The 21,241-nt window shown below is 31.3% G+C and overlaps 1 protein-coding gene across 1 annotated transcript in view; it reads left to right on the forward strand.

The window, feature by feature from the left end:
- Window positions 1–2,833: 2,833 nt before the first annotated feature.
- Window positions 2,834–21,241, forward strand: part of LOC129002966 (G-protein coupled receptor GRL101-like) — a 72,672-nt gene continuing 54,264 nt past the window's right edge. The window contains exons 1-6 of the mRNA XM_054431119.1: window positions 2,834–2,954; window positions 3,713–3,853; window positions 4,250–4,849; window positions 6,050–6,268; window positions 16,569–16,691; window positions 20,590–20,694. Coding sequence (XP_054287094.1) covers window positions 2,834–2,954; window positions 3,713–3,853; window positions 4,250–4,849; window positions 6,050–6,268; window positions 16,569–16,691; window positions 20,590–20,694 — 1,309 coding nt within the window. The remainder of the gene's footprint in view (window positions 2,955–3,712; window positions 3,854–4,249; window positions 4,850–6,049; window positions 6,269–16,568; window positions 16,692–20,589; window positions 20,695–21,241) is intronic.

The raw sequence follows: 21,241 nt of genomic DNA on the forward strand, positions 1-21,241 counted from the left end.
ATTTTTGCTAAATAATATGTCTAAGGTATTTAAACATTAGTCTTATTGCATTTTACCTTTAAAGCAGGGATAAAAAAAATATGAAACACGTTTCTAAAGTTGTAAGAAGTAAACAGGGATTTCAAAACCTACAATATTTATAAAGACTTTCTCAAAACATATTTTGTCTTTGTAAAAAATCAGATAACTTATAATCTAATAGCAAAAAACAATAAATAGCTGAATAAAGCAAAGTACTAAACAAACTTTGTTTACCATCCGACAAGAAGGTTTATACTACATAACAGCTGTTTGAAGAAATGTTAATTTTAAAGTCTAATTTGGCTACAAGAAGTTAAATGTTTAAATATTTTTGAAGACAAATAGAAAAATAAAATAAAAGTTAACATTGATATCGATTCTTCCGTCAATTCAATCGATTCTCAATCCCAAAATCAATAAATAGGCGTTCCTACTTCATAAGGAGACTTATACTGAATCAGCCCATCAAATATTCTCAATTAGTTATGAAGATTATTTATAATTATACGTATATCTTTCTTTGGTTATATCATAACAATAACTTGGATACTTTTGAATAAATATTTTGAATAAATAAATCATTTTTACCAGCTTGCTATTTGATTTTGGAAAACGTTAATAAGACTTATAGGATAATATACTGGTTTAAGATAGGGACATAGGCTTTTGTCATTTATTATAAATGTATAGTCGCATTATATTTGCTAGGGTTTTTTTCTTTTTGATATGCAGTTCTCACGTACATTAAAAACATTAAAATAAACGTCGTCATTGCAAGTAATTGCTAAGCAAGGATGGTATAAATGTAACTATCTCTACAACAAAGATCCTGACCTTTAAGATTTAAACGTTGACCTTTAACTAACTAATTATCACCATGTAGAAAAAGGATAATTTTGTTTAAAAAATATAAAAGCTTTGGTTTATTAATTAATAAGACGAAAATTTGCATTCATTTTTAATTAGGAACCTACTTAATAAGATAACTTAATCCATTATAATATTAATAACCTTTGAATTCATGAATTGAAGAATAACATACAAATGAGTACAGAGTAATTTTTAACATTAGGTATATATGAAGTTCCCTTTAGAAAGGAATTACGACCTTAAAGGACAATTGATGAAATATTGGATAGTTTTGTGCAAGGATTCTCGTCATGACGAACATTTTAAGTATATGGTTTATGGGGGTGTGACTTGTAGTTTTATCTAAAGTTCATGGGTACTTTGGGATTTATGTATGGATAACTTTTGAATAGGCACATTTGCATGACATGATTGGTTCTCAAAATTATTTATTTTAGTCTCCATCCAATGGTATCGAACAAACATGACATCAATGCACAAACTAACTGACCAACAACACTTGTGAGATTCTATATAAAACATTTATAGCACTATTATAGTACTATTATTTACTATTTCTGTACGTATATTTAATTTCGGTTTTTTTTTCTAATTTTCAGCTAAGAAAAACTTAGAGGCTAATTCTAAATGATGGACCTGAGTCCAAACGTTAACCCTATTTTTCTACCGAATGCTACTAGCTGAATATATCCCATAAAGTCATGGGTTTTTAATTATACTTACATTATGGAATGATGTATTGGAATCAGAACCGGCTTATAATTTGTATCAAGTTTAGGTTCATAAAAATTAATCACAAACCTATATTTTTGTTTTATACCCAATTTGTTGAACCTATTAATAAAAAAACCTTCTTCGTCGGCTTGTTTCTATGTTTTCACTATCTTATATAGCCTACTAAATATATTTTGCAGAACTTATGATAGCTAGCCTGACCATACTACTGGACCGAATTACACGTGATTGGTACCAACTGAAATATATTTTTCTGTAGATGTGCAAAATCCCTTTATAAATTAAAATAGGCTCAAAAATAAGAATAAAAAATGAATTTTTAATAAAAAAAAACATTTACATGGGTCTTCTGGGTTACCATGTTGGTGACGAAATAACAACAAAATATAAACAGAAAATCAAAACAAATTAAAGAAATTCCAATCACGTGTTTTATTTACAGCGCGGGTTGAAATAGAGAAAGGTTTGCACAATACATTTGGTCGAGTTTTCGACCACGGGGCTAGCACTCGTAACAATAATTTATTTGGGAATATTTATCAACAATACTCAACAATTTTACATTTAAAAAATTGTTAGAACATAAAGATAAAGCTATTTATTTTGTTTTGCTTGTTGGTATTGTATAAATTATCATTGCACAAGCTTAATCAACAATACAATCTCTCAAAGAACGCCATAATTACATGCGAGGAAGCTTAATATTTCCACTTGAACGATGATGAATTTAACCAAAGGCAATGAATTTTGCAACACTCTAAGATAATATCAATATTAATTATACTAATTTTTACCCTGCATGAAATTATGTGTGAAATATTAAACGTGCTCTGTTCAGCTTTATGTTGTAAGCCGTAGGCGTTGTGCGGATTTGTTCATGTCTTGCCGTCAAGTTATTTGTAAATTTATAATAACTCACTACCTGTTACCCAACGGCTTCGCCCGACATTATTTTGTGTTTTATTACTACCTACCACTATTTTTACGACTATTATTACTACTATTTCTTGTTTTTATTTTAGAATAAAAATATGTGGCTCATGAACATTACACATGACGTCACTGACCCAAATTGTGTAGTAATTATTTTGAGATATGGTTATAGAATCGGAAATTTATTATGTTATTTGAGGCTATTTGAAGATTTTATTTGGTAGGCATTTCAGAAGTAATAGCATGAGCAATAACTCCTAAAACGTAATTAAGTATGTGCGTTAAGCACTTACCAATCCACCCTAATCTGGGAACCGAGCCTCAGGTATTGGACGGGTCGCAGGTGGCGGATGGCGAACGTTCCATCAGATATGGTGGACAGCTGCGAATAAGGGGTAACCCGAATAAGTAGTCCCGGACCGAGGCGGCAGCACCGGAGGGTGTGGGAGGGTGATCTGTGGCAGGGTCACACTCAGCAAATACACATGAGCCCGATGATAGTGTTGTGTCATGGCGAGGAAGTGCCGCCATTAAATAAGCACTGCCCGTACTGCCTTGTACGATAGGGCTTGGATGCCCAAAGGCTAGGAGAAGGACACTCTGATCTAACACCAAGGCCAGGCCAACGTCTTAAAGCTGCAGTGAAAGCAATTGGCCTAGGAGAAGAAGACTCTGATCACAAACTCCTGGTCCTCCAGGTTGGGGGTTGAGCGTTGGGCCGACAACCCGCCTCGGAAAAATCACAATGTTACGTATCACCAACAACAAGCCTCGGAAAATGGACAGGATTTATGGATAACGGAACGGACCCCTCAAAAATCACTTCGATTTGGTTCATGGAACATAAGAACCTTGGCTGTGCCAGGTGCAAGTGAAATACTCTCAGAGGAATTGAATAAATATAAATTGGATGTAGTTGCTTTACAGGAGACAAGATGGCCGCAGGCAGGCAAAATAAACACAAAGCATTATTGTATATATTATAGTGGCTGTGATGAAGATAGATATTATGGTGGAGTTGGTTTTGCTGTGAGTAAAAAACTAGCTAAATCTGTGATTTATTTTGAGGCAGTGAATGAACGAATGTGCAATATTAGGATTAAGGGTAAATTTAAGAATATTTCCATTGTAACTTTTTATGCACCTACTGAAGATAAGGACGAAGAGGAGAAAGATGACTTCTATGAAATGATGGAGCAAGTGGTAGACAAGTTACCAAATTACGATATGAAAATTATAATGGGAGATGCAAATGCGAAAATAGGAAAAGAACCTATATGGAGAGAAGTCGCAGGTAAAGAGAGCCTACATGATATAACAAGTAGTAATGGAGTAAGATTATGCAGCTTTGCAATGGCAAAAGACCTCAGAATTATGAGTACGTCCTTTCAAAGGAAGAATATACATAAAGAGACTTGGATGTCTCCTGATGGGAGAACCAGAAATCAAATCGATCATGTGCTAGTAGATAATAGAAACAAGAGTAGTGTGTCAAATATTAGGAGTATTAGAGAAGCTGAATGTGGATCAGACCATCATTTAATACTTGTCAAACTCACTCAAAGAATATCACTGGAGATAAACCACAGCAAACAAGCTACAGAAGTTTTAGCAGTAGAAAAACTAAAAAAGCAAACCACATTAGTTAAAGAATTTAGGATCAAACTACATAACCGATTCCAAGTTCTAGGTGACACGGAAGAAACAGAGATTATGGAAGACATAGAAAATAAATGGGAAACGTTCAGGAACAGTATACTTAACACAGCAAAAGAAGTTTGTGGTAAAAAGAAGAGAGCAAGGAAGAATCCATGGTTTGATGGAGAATGTGAGCAAGCTATACTGGAAAGAAGCGAGAGGAAAAAGAAGTGGTTGAACAATAAGTCTAACGAAGATAGAGAAGAATATTTTAGAGTAAACAAAGAAACCACAAGAACCCTGCGTAAGAAAAAGAGAGAGTACTTGAAGGGATTACTAGAAAAAGCAGAAAGAGATCAGAGAGCACAAAATGCCAGAGACTTTTATAAATGTGATAGGCACTTCAGAAGTGGATATACAGCAAATGCATTTGGCATTAAGGACAAAGAGGGCAATATTTTAGTACAGAAACAGGAAGTGACCAACAGATGGAGAGAGCATTTTGAGGAGTTACTAAATGGGGAAGAAATTGACAATAATGAAGAAATCCCCATATACCATGATGTACAACCTCTTGTTGAGAATCCAAATATTGAAGAAGTAGAACAAGCATTAAATTCCTTAAAGGATAACAAATCTCCTGGAGAAGATGGTATAGTAGCAGAATTATTGAAAAAAGGTTGCAGGACTACACTAGAAAAACTCCATGATATAATATGTAGAGTATGGAACGAAGAAAAAATGCCAAAAACATGGAAAGAATCTATAATAGTGCCAATATATAAAAAAGGAGACAAAGGAATATGTGGAAATTACAGAGGAATATCTTTGCTCAGTCATGGATATAAAGTTTTATCAAAGATTATTCAAAAGCGACTCGAGGAATACACAAGTAGTATAATAGAGGATCACCAGGCAGGATTTGTAAAAGGGAGATCTACAATGGACCAGATTCACATACTTAAACAAGTTATTAGTAAGCACTGGGAATACAATAAAGAAGTACACGGGCTTTTCATTGATTTTTCGAAGGCCTATGATAGCCTTGACAGGGGAAGAATATATCAGCAGATGGAAAAGTTTGGGATCCCCAGAAAACTAATAAAACTAGTAGAAATGTCCTTGAATGAATCAAAATGCAAAGTAAAAATAGATGGAGAGTTATCAGAAAGCTTTGAAGTAAGAACAGGCGTAAGGCAAGGTGATGGAATGTCACCTATACTATTTAACATAGCCTTAGAAGAGGCCCTCCAACAAGTAAGACAAACAAATATAGGTTTAGAAATGGGAACAAAAATAAACATCCTAGCTTTTGCGGACGATGTAGTAATTCTGTCAAAAAACAGAAATGACCTAGAGGAGCTAACCAGACTGTTCATAAAAAAATCAGAAAAAATGGGCCTAAAGATTAAGGATGAGAAGACAAAATATATACACTTCACGAGACAGCCAAATGAAGTGAGGACAAATGAAATTAGTATAGATGGACATACTTTTGAAGTTGTTGAACAATTTAAATATCTAGGGGTAATTATATCAAGCAGCAATAGTGAAGAAATAGAAATAAATTATAGGATTGCTCAGGCCAATAAATGTATGTATTCTTGTAAGAAATTGTTGACTTCAAAGATTCTCTCACATAAAACGAAAATAAAAATATATCATAGTATAATTCGACCAGTATTAACATATGGAGCTGAAACTTGGATTTTAAATAAAAAAGAAGAAAACAAAATGATTGTTTTTGAAAACAAAATTTTAAGAATGATATATGGACCAATACAAGAAAATGGAGAATGGAGAAAAAGACATAATAGGGAGATAAGGAATATGTACAATGATTATGATGTAGTAGCACACGTGAAAGCAAGGAGAATAAGGTGGGCAGGACACGCACTACGGAGAGAACGAGGTTCACTACTAAAAGAAGCAAGTATAGGAAAGCCAGAAGGGAAACGACCATTAGGAAGGCCCAAGAAGAGATGGTGGGATAGTGTTTCCAAGGACGTCAGAGAAGTGGGGGCAGAAGTGGAAGAGGCAGAAGATCGAGAGAGATGGAAAGCAGTTGTTGGTGCGGCCAAATCCCGCCTTGGGTATAAATGGCCATGGGAGTGAGTGAGTGAGTTAAGCACTTACGTTGTCGAATATTTGTATTTATAATGAACTGGACGGGTTAATCGGTTAACTGTTTCATGATTAACTGGAATATGTTCCTGACAAAGGAATAACTGATTCCCATAATACTTATTCCTTTGCCTGTGGTGTAGGGATTGTATTTTCGTTATACTTAAAATATATAATAGTTTTTACAAATCTTTAATATTACTACTGCATTTCAAATCATAAAATATTGAATGCTTATAGTCGTCAAGCTATTTTTTTATGTAATTTTCATGTAACTACTAAAACTGGCAGAGAATATAAGATTCAAAAGGCCTTAAAGTGGAATAAAAGGCTTTCCTTAAAGTTGTAAAATTAATTAGGCTTACAACTTTTAGATCACTACAGATTTATGCACAGTGTGTATCTTTTAAAGTTTGCTTTTGTGATGGTTTTAATGTTTTTAACCATACGAATTATTTAAATAAAATTACTACATCATTGTTTCGGCGTTTTTATAATGGTGATGTATACGAATAAATTTAAATTGTTCGACTTGGATGCAAAAGAGACATTTTTCCATATCTGTCATAACTCTTCATTTGGCGTTACTTCAATTCTGTTGAGTTTTGCAGCAAAAAAATTACTAAAATAACAAAGAGGGAATTTTTGTGTTGAGTTTGTTTCTCTCTGCCTTCTCTCAACTGGGTGGGATGAACGTTTATGTGTCCAAGGCTACGTAATATTAAAACTACTCTAAGCCAAAAAACGTTAGTGATTCAGAAATTAAATCAGTGTCTCTATTATGAAATCATAATATGAAGAGGCTTTACAGGAAATACCAAACGTTGGCAGCACTAAGTTTCAATTTTAACATAACTTGTCCAATCATTTAAAATATATTTGACGTTTTTACTTTATGATCTTAAAATGTCATGATTCTGGGAGATAGGAAACAAAAAAAGTATATTCTTCAAGATAACTAAAACATTTTAGCTCAGGTTATTTTGAAGGGACTGCCAATGTTTTGGATGTACTTAGGAAAATGCCCTAAGTTATAATTGAAACATGTTATTAGTTGTCGTTGTCAGCACGCTCTATTCACGAACTGTAATATCACAGACAAATATTATAGTTAAATACTTCCATAAACAAGTTAACAAGACATAGTGGACGTTATGCATTTCAACACAACACGACACTAACCACAGAAACTCATATTGAAAACAATTTAAATATCTGACAACTTAAATATAATATTTAGTAAAAATAGTCTTTTGGTGACAGTTATATTCAAAGATATATTAAAATTTTAACTATACTCATATAACGTCACAGTCCACGTTTCATTCTATTTCAATTTCTGATCTTCATCTTGGTCTATTTATATTACTTTATATAAAATTGATTGGCTTAACCAGTTTGAAACTGTACTCACCATGTTCGTTTCAAAGCCAAGCATAAACAAAACTAATTGTTAAGGTTATCAGGATCATTCACGTTATCCAATAAAGTCTGAAAACGATGGTATACAAAATTATAATTTTTTTTTTACTGAGTAGAAGAAAATTAAATTGCTTTTCACATAGCAACTCGAAATTTTAATCACATTTTCTGCGAATTCATCATAACCTACCAATGTACAATGTAGGCCTGAATTCCGTGACTGTTGGAGCTGTATTGATTTTATAAGTGTAGCTACTCTATACAACTTCAGAACTTTGACGTAGAAGCAACTAGCCAACCTTATATTAGCCATAACATAATATAACCTCAAAACTGCTCAAGTTTATCAAATTTGTCCTTGGTACAGGATTACATTGTTAAACATTAGTAAAAATTAGCACAATTTGCTTGGTTAAAAATATAGTTTTAAATTCAGTAGCAAATATTATTAAACCTAATAATATTAAAGCTAAAGATTTTATTATATTATTAAGTAAATGTATAAATTGAATGCAATTTTTTCGTTTTACTACGTTTCAAGCTGTTTTCAATATTAATCATATGTCTTTAAAAGAAGTAGCCGACATTTAAGAAGGATGACCAAGTTAACGCTCCAATAAAAAGACACTAATTTATTTGTTTAGATTAAAAATGGAATGTGAATTTTAGGTATCCAGAATATTTAAACAAAGTAACAATATGTACAAGCAATAGAAACAATATGTAAGTAATGGAGAGTTTATTTAATTTATATTTTTACATAGATAATTTCGGGCGTCACTCACTTGTTGAAAACAGGAGAGCTCAGTCCTTTGCCACCACAGTTCATAACACACACAAACACACACTTAAAATACAAATACGAATACAAAAATAACAATAACAAAAAATTTTAGTTCTCAGTTCAGACGTTTCGCCACACTAAGTCAACGTGCAGCGTTTTCAAGGTACTCGTTGCTTTTCGCGCAAACGTTTGCGCTCATACCACGACCATTTTAAAAATAGAGTTTTTTTGTATTTGTAACTTATTCCATACATAGCTTGACAGTAGCGTTGTTAAGAAAACGCTATATACTGCCCAGTATCTGCAAACACAAATCCTACTTCATTATTTATTTCTAAGTAATTTTTCCTAAATTTGACAAAACTGTCAAATATAGTTGTACATTGTACACAGGTGAAATATAACTGTTAATTAGCTAAATTTATCTTGTAAATTAAAATGACAAAAGACTCTTCGCCAAGTTATTGTTTGCCTTTGTGTTTAAACTTGTGATCTTCTTTAAACATGTTTAATATTTACTTGTTATAACATAATTTTACCCCAAGTGACAGTTCATTTGTGTATAAACCATGATATTAGATCCTTTATACCTAAGTTTATACCTATATAGGCTACTATAACCTATCTCCTAGTAGGAATTATCAGAACCTGATTCATGCTGTGGATCAAATCAAGCCGTAGTTCTTGAATCACTTTATGTAAAGCGTATTTTCCTATTAAGTAACAATACTGTAAATTATTTGTAGGCGAAAGTATTAATCTAATTGTATTGTGTGCATTAGTGGTGGAAATAATAAGCATGTCGTTTAGCCAAATCTACGTTTCCAAATTCAAACTATCTAAATGGCAGTATTGAAATTAAGGACCATTTATAACTTAATTTATGTACGACCATATTACAGAATATGCAAATAAATAAGGTAAATAAAAAGGTTTTCTAGTATAACAAATTTACTTGAATTGTATTTTTAACGAGAAAATGTACTTCAACTATTAAAGCATTTCCTTAATACCATAGGCCCTTTACCTTGCCTATACAGTACTTGACTATGTTTGACAACTATTTGGCCAAGAAATATTAAATAAAGCTATAAATAATAAGGCCATTTAACCATTGCTTATAATAAGCAAAAAGACTGTTAATAATAACCATTTTAGGTTTATTGAATGAATTTCACATTCTAAAAATATCCAAATGAACCTGGGTTTCAACTAAATAATTATCAAGTTCATATAATTGAGCAGAACTCTTGAAAATTGTTTACGAAAATTTATTCACTACTAAAAAGCATTCGAAGAATAGTTTTTTTTTTAATAGGCACTATAAATTTCTTAGAAAACGTTGGTTGTATGTTTTTAATATTGTATATTGATTAAGCCTATACAATGTTTAATGTTAATATTTTATTATATGCATGGCACTCTTGGTACTATAGGTTATATAGAACAAAGATGCATACATTTCATGTTTGGTTAAAATATGGAAATAAGTGTTCTAACACATCATTTGTGAGAGTTAAGTAAATAAGCTGAAAGTTGGACTAAAATAGGGAGTGTTATATTTTCTCAAGGCTTCATATTTGCTCTACCCACACCCAAAACTAAGTTCTCTAGGCAAATATCAAAGTGGTTGATTTTAGTGGTTTTGGTTCCCAACAATATTCAGAGGTAAAATTGTTCCAGCTCTGTCGATAAATGTGTTACATTACATTTTAGGTAACAATTTCTCCCATCAAAATTAAGTTTTCAAAAAATTTGTTGTTTTAGAAAATAAAAAGTAATATAACTGATCAAGACTGCTAATGGATTGTACAATAATGTGCTCAGTTGAACATTATTTACCACTTGCATATTATTCATTAATTTAAAATGAGTTAGAGGCTTTATAGCTTGGGTAGACTACATTGAGGAATCCAATTTACAAAATTTATTTTGTATTTCTAAATGATGTAACTATGAACAATCAATCATCCTGCTATTTTATTTTTCACAAATCAATAATATTATGTTTTAATCATGTGTCAATTTAAAGATTTTCTGATTTCTGATTTGTGATTTCTTTTTCAATCTGAAATGGAATTTATCTCAGTAAAAAAATTGGGTACTTTCCTGTAAAAAGGAAACATTCATTATTATCGATGATTTTTTTCTCGATATATCGATATTAACAAATTGAAACATATCAGCTGACAACTACGATAAATATTGTTCAGTATCAACAAACAATAATGAAATCAAGAACCAATAATTTATTGCAACAAATTACAAAAAGAACATTTTGTATAGTTGAGGTCAATATGAGAGTAACTTAGGCTAAGAAGCCTCAGTAATCTGCAAGGAAATAAAACTGTTCTAAAAAAAATAACCTAACATAATAAACCAAACTTGCTGTGTAACATTCCATGTTTAACTTGCCTTTTCTGTTATCAAAAGCAATTTTTAAATAGTACAGCAAGTTTGGTTGGTTATGTTAGGTTAGCTTAGAACAATTTCATTTCTTAATCCATATAATAGACTATTTTGGCCTAAACAAGATCAGTTGTCAATATGTAATGGATCGGTAATAAAAAATATCGATATATCGAAAAAATCATCGATAATAATGAATGTTCCCTTTAACAGGAAAGTACCAAAAATTGTACTTGACCGTTTAGCACTTCAAATTAATCTTATTATTATTTTACAAATTTTCGTACCTACTAGTTATATAAATCCGATCTTTAGTCAAGCAATAAAATCTCACTAAGGATCTTGATATTATATGCAAAGGAACCTCATTTTCCACATCAGTAAGTAAGAATAATGAATTTCTCTTGGGGCGATGAATAAGAAAGAGTCTTGAACACTCTTAAAAATGGTGGTTTTTCGTCCCGTGGGAACTTATTAAGTTCTGTTTAACCTCAGTTGAAGGCAATATCAGTATCATAATAATATCAATTCTGTATAAATATAAATATTCTGTTGAAAAGAAATGTATAACTGAAAAGGCGCCTCATCAAATTTTTCAGATTGATTTAATGTGTTTGTATTTTTTATTACCTAACATTATGACATTATGAAATAGTTTGCAGTAATGTTAAAATAAGTGAAATTTTAAGTGATTTTTTAAATTGATACATGACCTTTTTTCACGCTTTACTTTGTCTCTAAAAGTAGAATTTTACTACGAAAATATTTTTAATAAGAAGATTGAAAATTTAATTAAGTAAAGTTTAAGCAAAACTTTTTATTTCTTGTTAAAATGTAAGGAGGTATGCGAACCACTTACTATGCAAACATTGTAAGTTTTGTAAAAAAGTGCTTATATCCACTTAACAATAAAATAAAATGCAGACTGCCTTAAGCCATCAGGTACTTAAAATCAAACATATTATAAAGATGAAAGCAAACAGTTTTACCGTAAAAATAACAGTTCTTTAAAAACACTTGTTTACTTTACCATGCTACAGTATTATGATCGTACATTTGTAAGAACTGTAAATGTTCAAGCTTTAATCCAATCAGTCTAACTGAATAGGTTATTTTTTTTAAATATATAACAGTCTTGTGTCAGTAGAATTGTAATAGGTGTAAGATTTTGCAAGTCAAATCATTATTTCCACTTTAGTAAAAAAAGCTTGTGAATTTTTCTGATCAATGATTATGATTTCATGGTGTAGTAGCCTCTGGATCATCAAATTTAAGGTAAATGGTTTATGTTACCTGGCTTCGTCAAGTGGTCGTTTTTTCAGTAGTACACTACTATAATTTCGGACATCAGTAAGCGTCCATCATCAGGTGAAATGAAAAAATGTCTCAGGTCTTATATCCAATTTGGCTGGATCCGTCGTTGACATTGAGAGCATATAACACAAAAACACTAAAAAATAGTGTAAAAAATCAGTAAAATGTTCGTAGTATAGAGTAAAATCGGTCGTTAAAACAGAAAAAACATTTAAAACTTCCAAGATCTTCTCTCCGCTTTAACTGAACGATCTCGCATTATCTCAAACAAACGATCTACAGAATCGTCGTAAGCGTATCTTCTTTTAAGCAATAAATAACCCACTTTGCCACCCCGCCAGTTCTGTTTAAATTTTAAAGGTATTCCAAAGACAAAGAGCATTTTTTAGTGAATATAAATAAAATACCATTCAACATTTAACAATATTTTTAATTCAGTTGATAAATATAACAGCCGAAGTTGATGAGTATGATATGTGAAATAGTAAATCCAAAGTCCATAAAAAAGATTGGCAAACTTGAATCAACTACAAATTCTCATTTGAAAGCTCCTGCATTTATAAACAGCACTGACACAAATTTTGAATGTTAAATTTCAACGCAGTATGGAAAAACAATATTTTAGAATTCATTCTACCACCATCCGAAAAAAATGTCTTTATCATGTCTTGTTCTGAAAATCTTGATGTCTCCAGTTTTTTTCACTACTTATGTACAGAACTAGTTAGTTGTCAAACATAAATCTTGTATTTTCCTGTAAACATGGTGTAGGTCTATCTGTTTACAAATAAATAAATAAAAAGTTATCCAATGAACAAAAAAATTAGAAAGTACAGTAAATTGAATGCTTAAGGTTTTTTTTTGCGAAAACATGAAAACAATAGAGATGTTTACAGTAGGGTTTATTTGTTTTTATTTAATTTTGACCTAATTTCTGTTAGAGTTAGTTGTTCGTTATATACATTAGTATTATTTAAACAATGATGATATAATGCAACTACATTTACCCTGAATACAACATCTGACCTTTTTGTTTTTAACTTTTAACCTTTGAATAATAACCATTATGAAAGTAATTTGATCAAGTTATGAAAGTATTTTTATCAGATTTTAATTAAATTACTACGATTTCCACTCTTGTTTGAAAACTCAGTTAACTTTTACCTTTGAAATTGTAACATCTCAAAATATAGTATATTTATCTAGTATTGATGTTGTTTTAGATAATATTTAGCTTTTAAGCATCAAAAACCTCCAATAAGAAAAAATACCCTCAAAAAAAAACATTTATTTTTATTTTTATATAATTAAGTGTTTTTAGTGAATAGTGTATTGTGTCAAGTAAAGTTTTAATAATATGACGGATAATTGAAAACTTAACATAAAAGATAACATAACTTTGAAATGTGTACACACATAACAGTGAAATAAAATCGTAGTTTAATTCGAAGCAAAATATGTTACCGGTAGCTATTAAAAACAAACTTTCCTAACTCAGTTAAATACTTTAAATAAACTTGATTCATTTAGCCAATACTAAATTAAACACTTATTTTTCATCAATAGTTAAATTTCTTTGCGAATAAACAGTCAAAAGTATGCTTTATTACTTGTTTAGTAAATAATCCCAATATTAGGTACCTATATTGTTAGTTATATTAGGTATATATTAGGTAAATAAGGTATATTATTAGGTATTATTGAGAATAGGTTATATTATTTAAGTATATTAATAAGTATATTGGTTATAAGGATGGACTACCATAGAGGATGGAGTGTTTAAGTAGTTAACAAAGTAACAATCAAAACAAAAACTTATTAGTTTCATCTCACTATTAATTAAACATTCTCTACCTCAACAACAATAGTAAGTACTATTCATTTGTGCATTGTTCCAGCAAGGAATTTCATGGACAAGTTTCACCAGGAATTCAATAAGATGTTCAAGTTTTGCCTCTTCATCAAAGAATCCCCTCCAAAGTTTTAAAACTCTTCCGCCATACAGTTTTTATAACTTGAATCTGTTCGGTGTTTTTCTATTGGACACAAGTTGGTAGTTAATGTTTTCCGATAGATTAATTGTTTTGAGGTCTATACAAGGCAGGCTGTTGCGATATTCAATGCTCTTTATTATTGAATCCTTGAGATTATGATAATTGTGCCGTTCATCCCAGTTATAAATGACTTTTTAATGTACCAAGCAGTGTCAAGCTTTTAATGTGCTCACATATATATTTTCGTAAATAAAATTAAATATACTCCACACTTAAGAGTAGGAAAACGTTTCTACATAATATCACTGCCTATTGAATACGGAAGTAGACTTCCCATCTATATGAACCAGTTATAGCAAATTTTTATTTAAAAAAAGAACGTAGTCGTGTGAGCCAGTCACAGAATGCGCTAGAGTCTAAAATTCTATTTTTTTTATACCTTATTTTTTGTTGCTGACCAGGTTGATAATAACAGCAACATAACAGTTGCTACAACTTATCATAAGTTATTGACTCCCTAAGTTTGACGTTTGACTTGGTGAAAAAGATCGTGTATTCGACAGAATTTAGTACTATAGATCAGCGCAATCTGTAAGTGGCTCACATCAACTACAACGATTTTGATCAAAGATCTGGCTACAAATTTAACATGGGGATGGAATGTCTAGTTGTAATAATAGTTATAGGTAATATTAAATGTCTATATTTGTATATTTACTCGAAATGGAGTATGCATATGAACTTTTTACATAGAAACACGAAAATCAAGTTGAACATAACAAGTTGTTTTAACTATACTGCATAAATTAACTTTTAAGTCGTGCACCATTGTCTGTGTTTATAAAATTTGTATTTTTTTTATTTCTCATTTGGCACAAACTTGTAACCAACCACTAAAAATTAAAGACCCACACGTGAATGGTGAAAACATTACTCAATTATCTACGAGTCGACGTAAGTACTCGAAAAATAAATTTCTGTGAAAAGTGTAAAACGAAACAGGACAAGCGTTAAAACAACAGTTCAATTACAGCAGTGTTTTCAGTGCTTCACGTTGTTATTACTGTAAAATTAACGACTGGTGTTATCGTCGCTATATGTCAACGAGTTATTTATTTTATCGCAGATAGGGTTTTAAAGCAACGTTGGACATGCTTCATGTTCCTAATTTGCAACTCTCCCAAAGTTTAGTACATAGTTATTATCCTTTATTTTAGCAAACTTGGATAAAATAATTTTTTATGATGCATAATATCAATTTTTACGATTTCATTAAACGATAGTGTATCTGTGATGCGCATCAAACATAATCTGTTAAGTAAGGATAATCCTGTTGTTATTATTTCACACCAGTTTAACGCTAATGTATTAAGCTACGGTAATACCCATCACAAATTGATAGAATAAATCTATTTTTAGTAACAGTTTAGTTATCTGTCATGTAACGGACTCTATTATTGTTCCAGGACTATGTAACGCTGGTGCTCCGGTGTTCCATTGTGACTCTTTGACTTGCGTTACACAAGATCTGTGATGTAACAGACTCTATTATTGTTCCAGGACCATGTAACGCTAGTGCTCCGGTGTTCAATTGTGACTCTGTGACTTGCGTTGCACAATATCTGTTGTGTAACGGACTCTATTCTTGTTCCAGGACTATGTAACGCTAGTGCTCCGGTGTTCCATTGTGACACTGTGACTTGCGTTACACAAGATCTTCTATGTAACGTGCTCTCTATTATTGTTCTAGGACTATGTAACGCTAGTGCTCCGGTGTTCCATTGTGACTCTGTGACTTGCGTTACACATGATCTGTTATGTAACGTGCTCTCTATTATTGTTCTAGGACTATGTAACGCTAGTGCTCCGGTGTTCCATTGTGACTCTGTGACTTGCGTTACACAAGATCTTCTATGTAACGTGCTCTCTATTATTGTTCTAGGACTATGTAACGCTAGTGCTCCGGTGTTCCATTGTGACTCTGTGACTTGCGTTACACATGATCTGTTATGTAACGTGCTCTCTATTATTGTTCTAGGACTATGTAACGCTAGTGCTCCGGTGTTCAATTGTGACTCTGTGACTTGCGTTACACAAGATCTTCTATGTAACGTGCTCTCTATTATTGTTCTAGGACTATGTAACGCTAGTGCTCCGGTGTTCCATTGTGACTCTGTGACTTGCGTTACACAAGATCTTCTATGTAACGTGCTCTCTATTATTGTTCTAGGACTATGTAACGCTAGTGCTCCGGTGTTCCATTGTGACTCTGTGACTTGCGTTACACATGATCTGTTATGTAACGGACTCTATTATTGTTCCAGGACTATGTAACGCTAGTGCTCCGGTGTTCCATTGTGACTCTTTGACTTGCGTTACACAAGATCTGTTGTGTAACGGCCTTCCAGACTGTCCTTCAGCTCAAGATGAAGGAGTTGACCAATGTGGTGAGTTAAAAATAATTTTGTAGCAATACGTTTGAATAGTACCATATAGTTCCTTTTCAATCCAGTTCTTTTTCATGTTACCATTGAGTTTAACAGATTACTAATTGAGTTATATTTATATTGTAATACCTAAGTCTTACAATCCTTTTATAATTAACAATTCTATCGCTTTTAATAATGTTTTCTGAAGTTAGATATGTAAAAAGATGTCAACATGTATATCCGCTTTTAAAAGGTAAATCCAATCTTAGAAACCACACCTAACTAAAATTACCAAAATAATTATCTAATCCATTTCGTTTTACTGCATTTACATTTTTATGAAACTAATTTTTTTCTTTTTAGTTGTGACTAAATAGATATTCGGCTTCACACCAATTTAAGTAGCGACACAAAGTTAAAAATTAGTGTAAGCAATTTGCTATGCTTCCTTTTGCTACTTGGCTGGCCATTTTGTGAGATAAACTAACCAGTATAATGGCTAAGGAAATTTGCACGCAAAGTTTATACTACACACTTTAAACTGATACTGTGTTATAAACGTTACAAGGCGTACACTTAACTAAACTTTCTTTAACGCTAATCTGTCTTTAGAGCTTAACAGAAATTCTCCACGTGATACGAGAGAAAATGTTTGGCTAAGCGGGAAAAGATGAGTGATTGAACACTTCAATGACAGCGTCTTACGAGAAAACTCCTCCACCAGAAGGTGTTTAATAAACCTAAAACCCATTTATAGTAAATTGACTTCCTTTGAAACATTATCATTCATGTTTATTGGCACTTAGATGCAAAATGCTTATGTTTCCAAAATATGTTTCCAATAATGATCAATAAATGTCAATGGCCTTATTTTGTGAGTGTTTTCCTTGTTCTCTTCGATTATATTGAATTTATATACCTACTTACACTTTCAGAGAAACCATTACTACTTGTCTTAACCGGTTTGAAAAATATGATTAACTATATATTATAGTCAATGATAATATATACGAATGAATTTAACTGGAGTTATTTTACCAGGAACCCAAAAAGGTTAATCAAAAGACAATGACACAATATGCCGTTTTATTTTTGTATTTGCCCAAAACGTACAACTGGAATTGAATACTTAATTAAAGAAGTAAATTATACTAGTCTAGATTCAAAAAAACTATGACTAAATCTACAGTATGTTGAACTTGTTAATTTATATAGTTTACAGCTTATTAAATTTAAATTATTTTCAGGCATTTGAGACGTATAGACCTAACATAAACCTAGGACTAGTATCATGTTATGATCAAGTTTTGCAACGAATAATTAGTTTTTACACAAAAATGCATTGATCCTGTTTTGCCTATTTTAATTTGACAACATAACTACAAACAATAGTATGTGTTAAGTTCAAACGTATTTTTTTTATATATCACAACCATGGAATATGCACGAAACACGAATAACGTGCGTTTAGGAGTATATTTAAAACTCTAAAATATGAGATTCTTTATTAAGGTCCATGTAGCTCCGAGGTCTTAATTTTCTCCGTATAATAACACAGTAATGTTGTTTATGAACTTCTTAAAACGTTTGAGAAAGAAATTTCATATCTAATTTTCGTTGTTTTGCAAAATTGTTCTCAGATATTAAAGCATTATATTTACTTCCCTACCTTTGTTGTTAATAGTAGCTGGGCTATGAGCAATTATATGCTCGTATGCCTATTATTTAACCCTATGGATAATAAATGCTACTTTCGCCTTATAAATGACTGCCATAAAGTAGGCTATCCATTCTTCTGTTACAGTCGTATCAAGTTTTAGACCAAAAATGTGATCAATTAAGCTAACGACAGTGTGTGCTATTGTAAATTCTTGGTTTCCTCTAAAAAGAGTTTAATTCCAAACTGTTATTATAAGACAAAACATCTAGAATGTACCCGTTAACTTTAATAATATGGAAACACAGAGCGAGCAAAAATGTAATATCTGCATAGGGGCCTACTACTTTATGACAAACTAATTTACCCTCACCTTGAGTTAATAACTGGCTACATCTGTTCCATACATTCTGTTCTCCACCAATTTTTACTTAGGACAATTATATATCGCTTTTATAATAGGTAATGCATAATCGATTAGACGATAAAATAAGTAACACTTAAAGCAATAAATATTTGTGAATATATATTTTTAAGTAAATTTCGGTCACTGATTTCCCGTAAAGTGAATATTTGTATATGTGCCGTTCAGGCAATGTCAGTATTTTAGTAGTCAATAATTCAACATGCTCTGTTAGGTTATGTTGACCACCATGTTGCCATAGTATGCCAGTGTGTGTTAGTTAATATAGGATAAAATTGTTTGGACTATACTGGGGGAAATATAGCCTGCATTAATCTATGCACAATTTAGATCCTAATTTCTATATGAGTTCCCACTACTATTATAGCTTTGAAAGTGTTTGTTGTATAGGTGTGTTTGACACCAAGTTATAACATTGTTTAATTGGTTGACCTGTTTAAAACTAACTATATTTATCTTCAAACTATAAAGAGAAGTACAGTAAGAGATTGAAGAGAAAACTCTGACATAATTTTAACGTTTTACATGTCTAGTTAACAACTATGAAAGCGTTTCCCTTATTGTAAATGTAAAATGCAAAAGTTTCTGTCTGTTATCAATTATGTATGACTTAAGTCGTTTGCAAACAATGATAACTTAACTGAGGATGCAGTGAGTGACTTAAGCTATCTAAAACATTTATCTTTCAACAGCATTCCAAGTCATTAGCAATTTGTTTCCCTAACTGCATTTGCTGAAACCTAGTTCATCCAACTTTTTGCAAAATGTTTTTGTAAGAATCCCAAAATTCTTGCTTTTTTGTCAAAGGAAATATTTTGTGTTACTTTAAAACTAAAATATTTTTTCCTGTTCAGTGAAAAATAAAGTGACATTAACCTATTAGCATTAGTTAATTTATATCAGAGTTAATATATATTAAAAAATAACCAAGAGTTTTTATAAACTTTTGGTTTGTGTGAAAGTATAAAAATAAAGTTTTTCACGTGTTTTATATTTTTTATGTTGTAATCATATGTCAATTATAATTATAATTTACATAGAAAAGGATCTTAACTCTTGTTTTCTGAAGTTAGGAAAATATCTGTCAACTTAGTTCATATTCATGTGATACAATTACAAATCCAAATCTTGATATATACAAAAATATTTCCAAACTTTCTGTTTAGTACAATATTTAGCTTATTTAATATTACCAATTTAAACCTTAAACTAGGAACTATTAAATATGGAGGCATGTATTTCTGTTGAAATATGTCGGTAATTTTCCATAAACATGGCGATGCACTGTACATTATTATCAGTACGTATCTTCGTAATATAATTATGATCACATGGTTATATCATGGTTCGGTTCAGTTTATAGCATGGCGAACGTTGTTTGTTCATGGTAGATGTAGCACAATGTAATAAGGATTTAATGTAGCTGAATATTATTTACTCCAACATGTACTTTGAAACAGACGAAATACACTGTGAAAATGTTCAAGTAGACCTATATGCAATTTTTCTACTGTATATCACACAATTCTACATCAGAAAATATGAGTAATAATTTTTATTGTGCGTCTTTGGTAGCTGAGCAAGTAAATAGCCTTGGTGAATAATCCTGCATTAATGTGAATTTCACTGTAATCTTACCGCACTTTTTATTTAAAACCCTAGAAGCGAAAAACCCACAAACCTTCAAATGCTTTTATAACTTCTGTTAGAGCTATTTAATTTGTACAAAAATGCATCATGATAAAGCTCTTTCTAATTAACACAGTTTCTTACATTGTACTTTTATATAGTGTACTCTATCAATATGCTTACTCTATGTGCGTTTCCGGTTCCAGGATGTCTAGCCAACGAGTTCCGGTGCTCCAACAGCTGTGTGGCGCTTGTACGTCGTTGTGACAGAGTCAAAGATTGTCCACAAGGAGAGGACGAACTGGACTGTAGTAAGTTTCAGTTGTATACATTATGTTTGATGGTAAACTATTCATTATATATATATATATATATTAGAGGAGTAAAGTATATGAACTAAAAGAAGATTGTATTATTTATTTGATTAAATATTTTTTCTTAATTCTGTTTATGAATCTGATGATTCTGAACCAGTAATTTGTGATACCTTAGATGACCAAAAGTCTACATAGATGTATCCATGTATCCGTAATATATCCGGAGCCCATGCATCTAAAGATGTTTTCCCGATTGATTTTTAAATGAATCATTAAAATAATGAAGTAACTATAAGAACTAATTTCCAACTGGTCCCCATTCATTAAATTTTAGGAAGATGTGTAAAACCAGTATATGATACGTGATAATCTTAATTCAATGTAAACTAATTAATATTCCCACTGATCCTTTGTATTAGAATAAACAAATTGATATTAATTTTCAAATATTATTAATTCATTTAGAAAATATTTGTACTTTTCTTATAGTGTATGTTTTCCAAAATACACAAATATCGAGTAAGAGTAAAACTTGTATGAA

This window comes from Macrosteles quadrilineatus, unplaced genomic scaffold, assembly GCF_028750875.1.
Source record: "Macrosteles quadrilineatus isolate MER2022 unplaced genomic scaffold, UCM_ALF_1.0 Scaffold_1__1_contigs__length_201487025, whole genome shotgun sequence".
NCBI lineage: Eukaryota > Metazoa > Arthropoda > Insecta > Hemiptera > Cicadellidae > Macrosteles > Macrosteles quadrilineatus.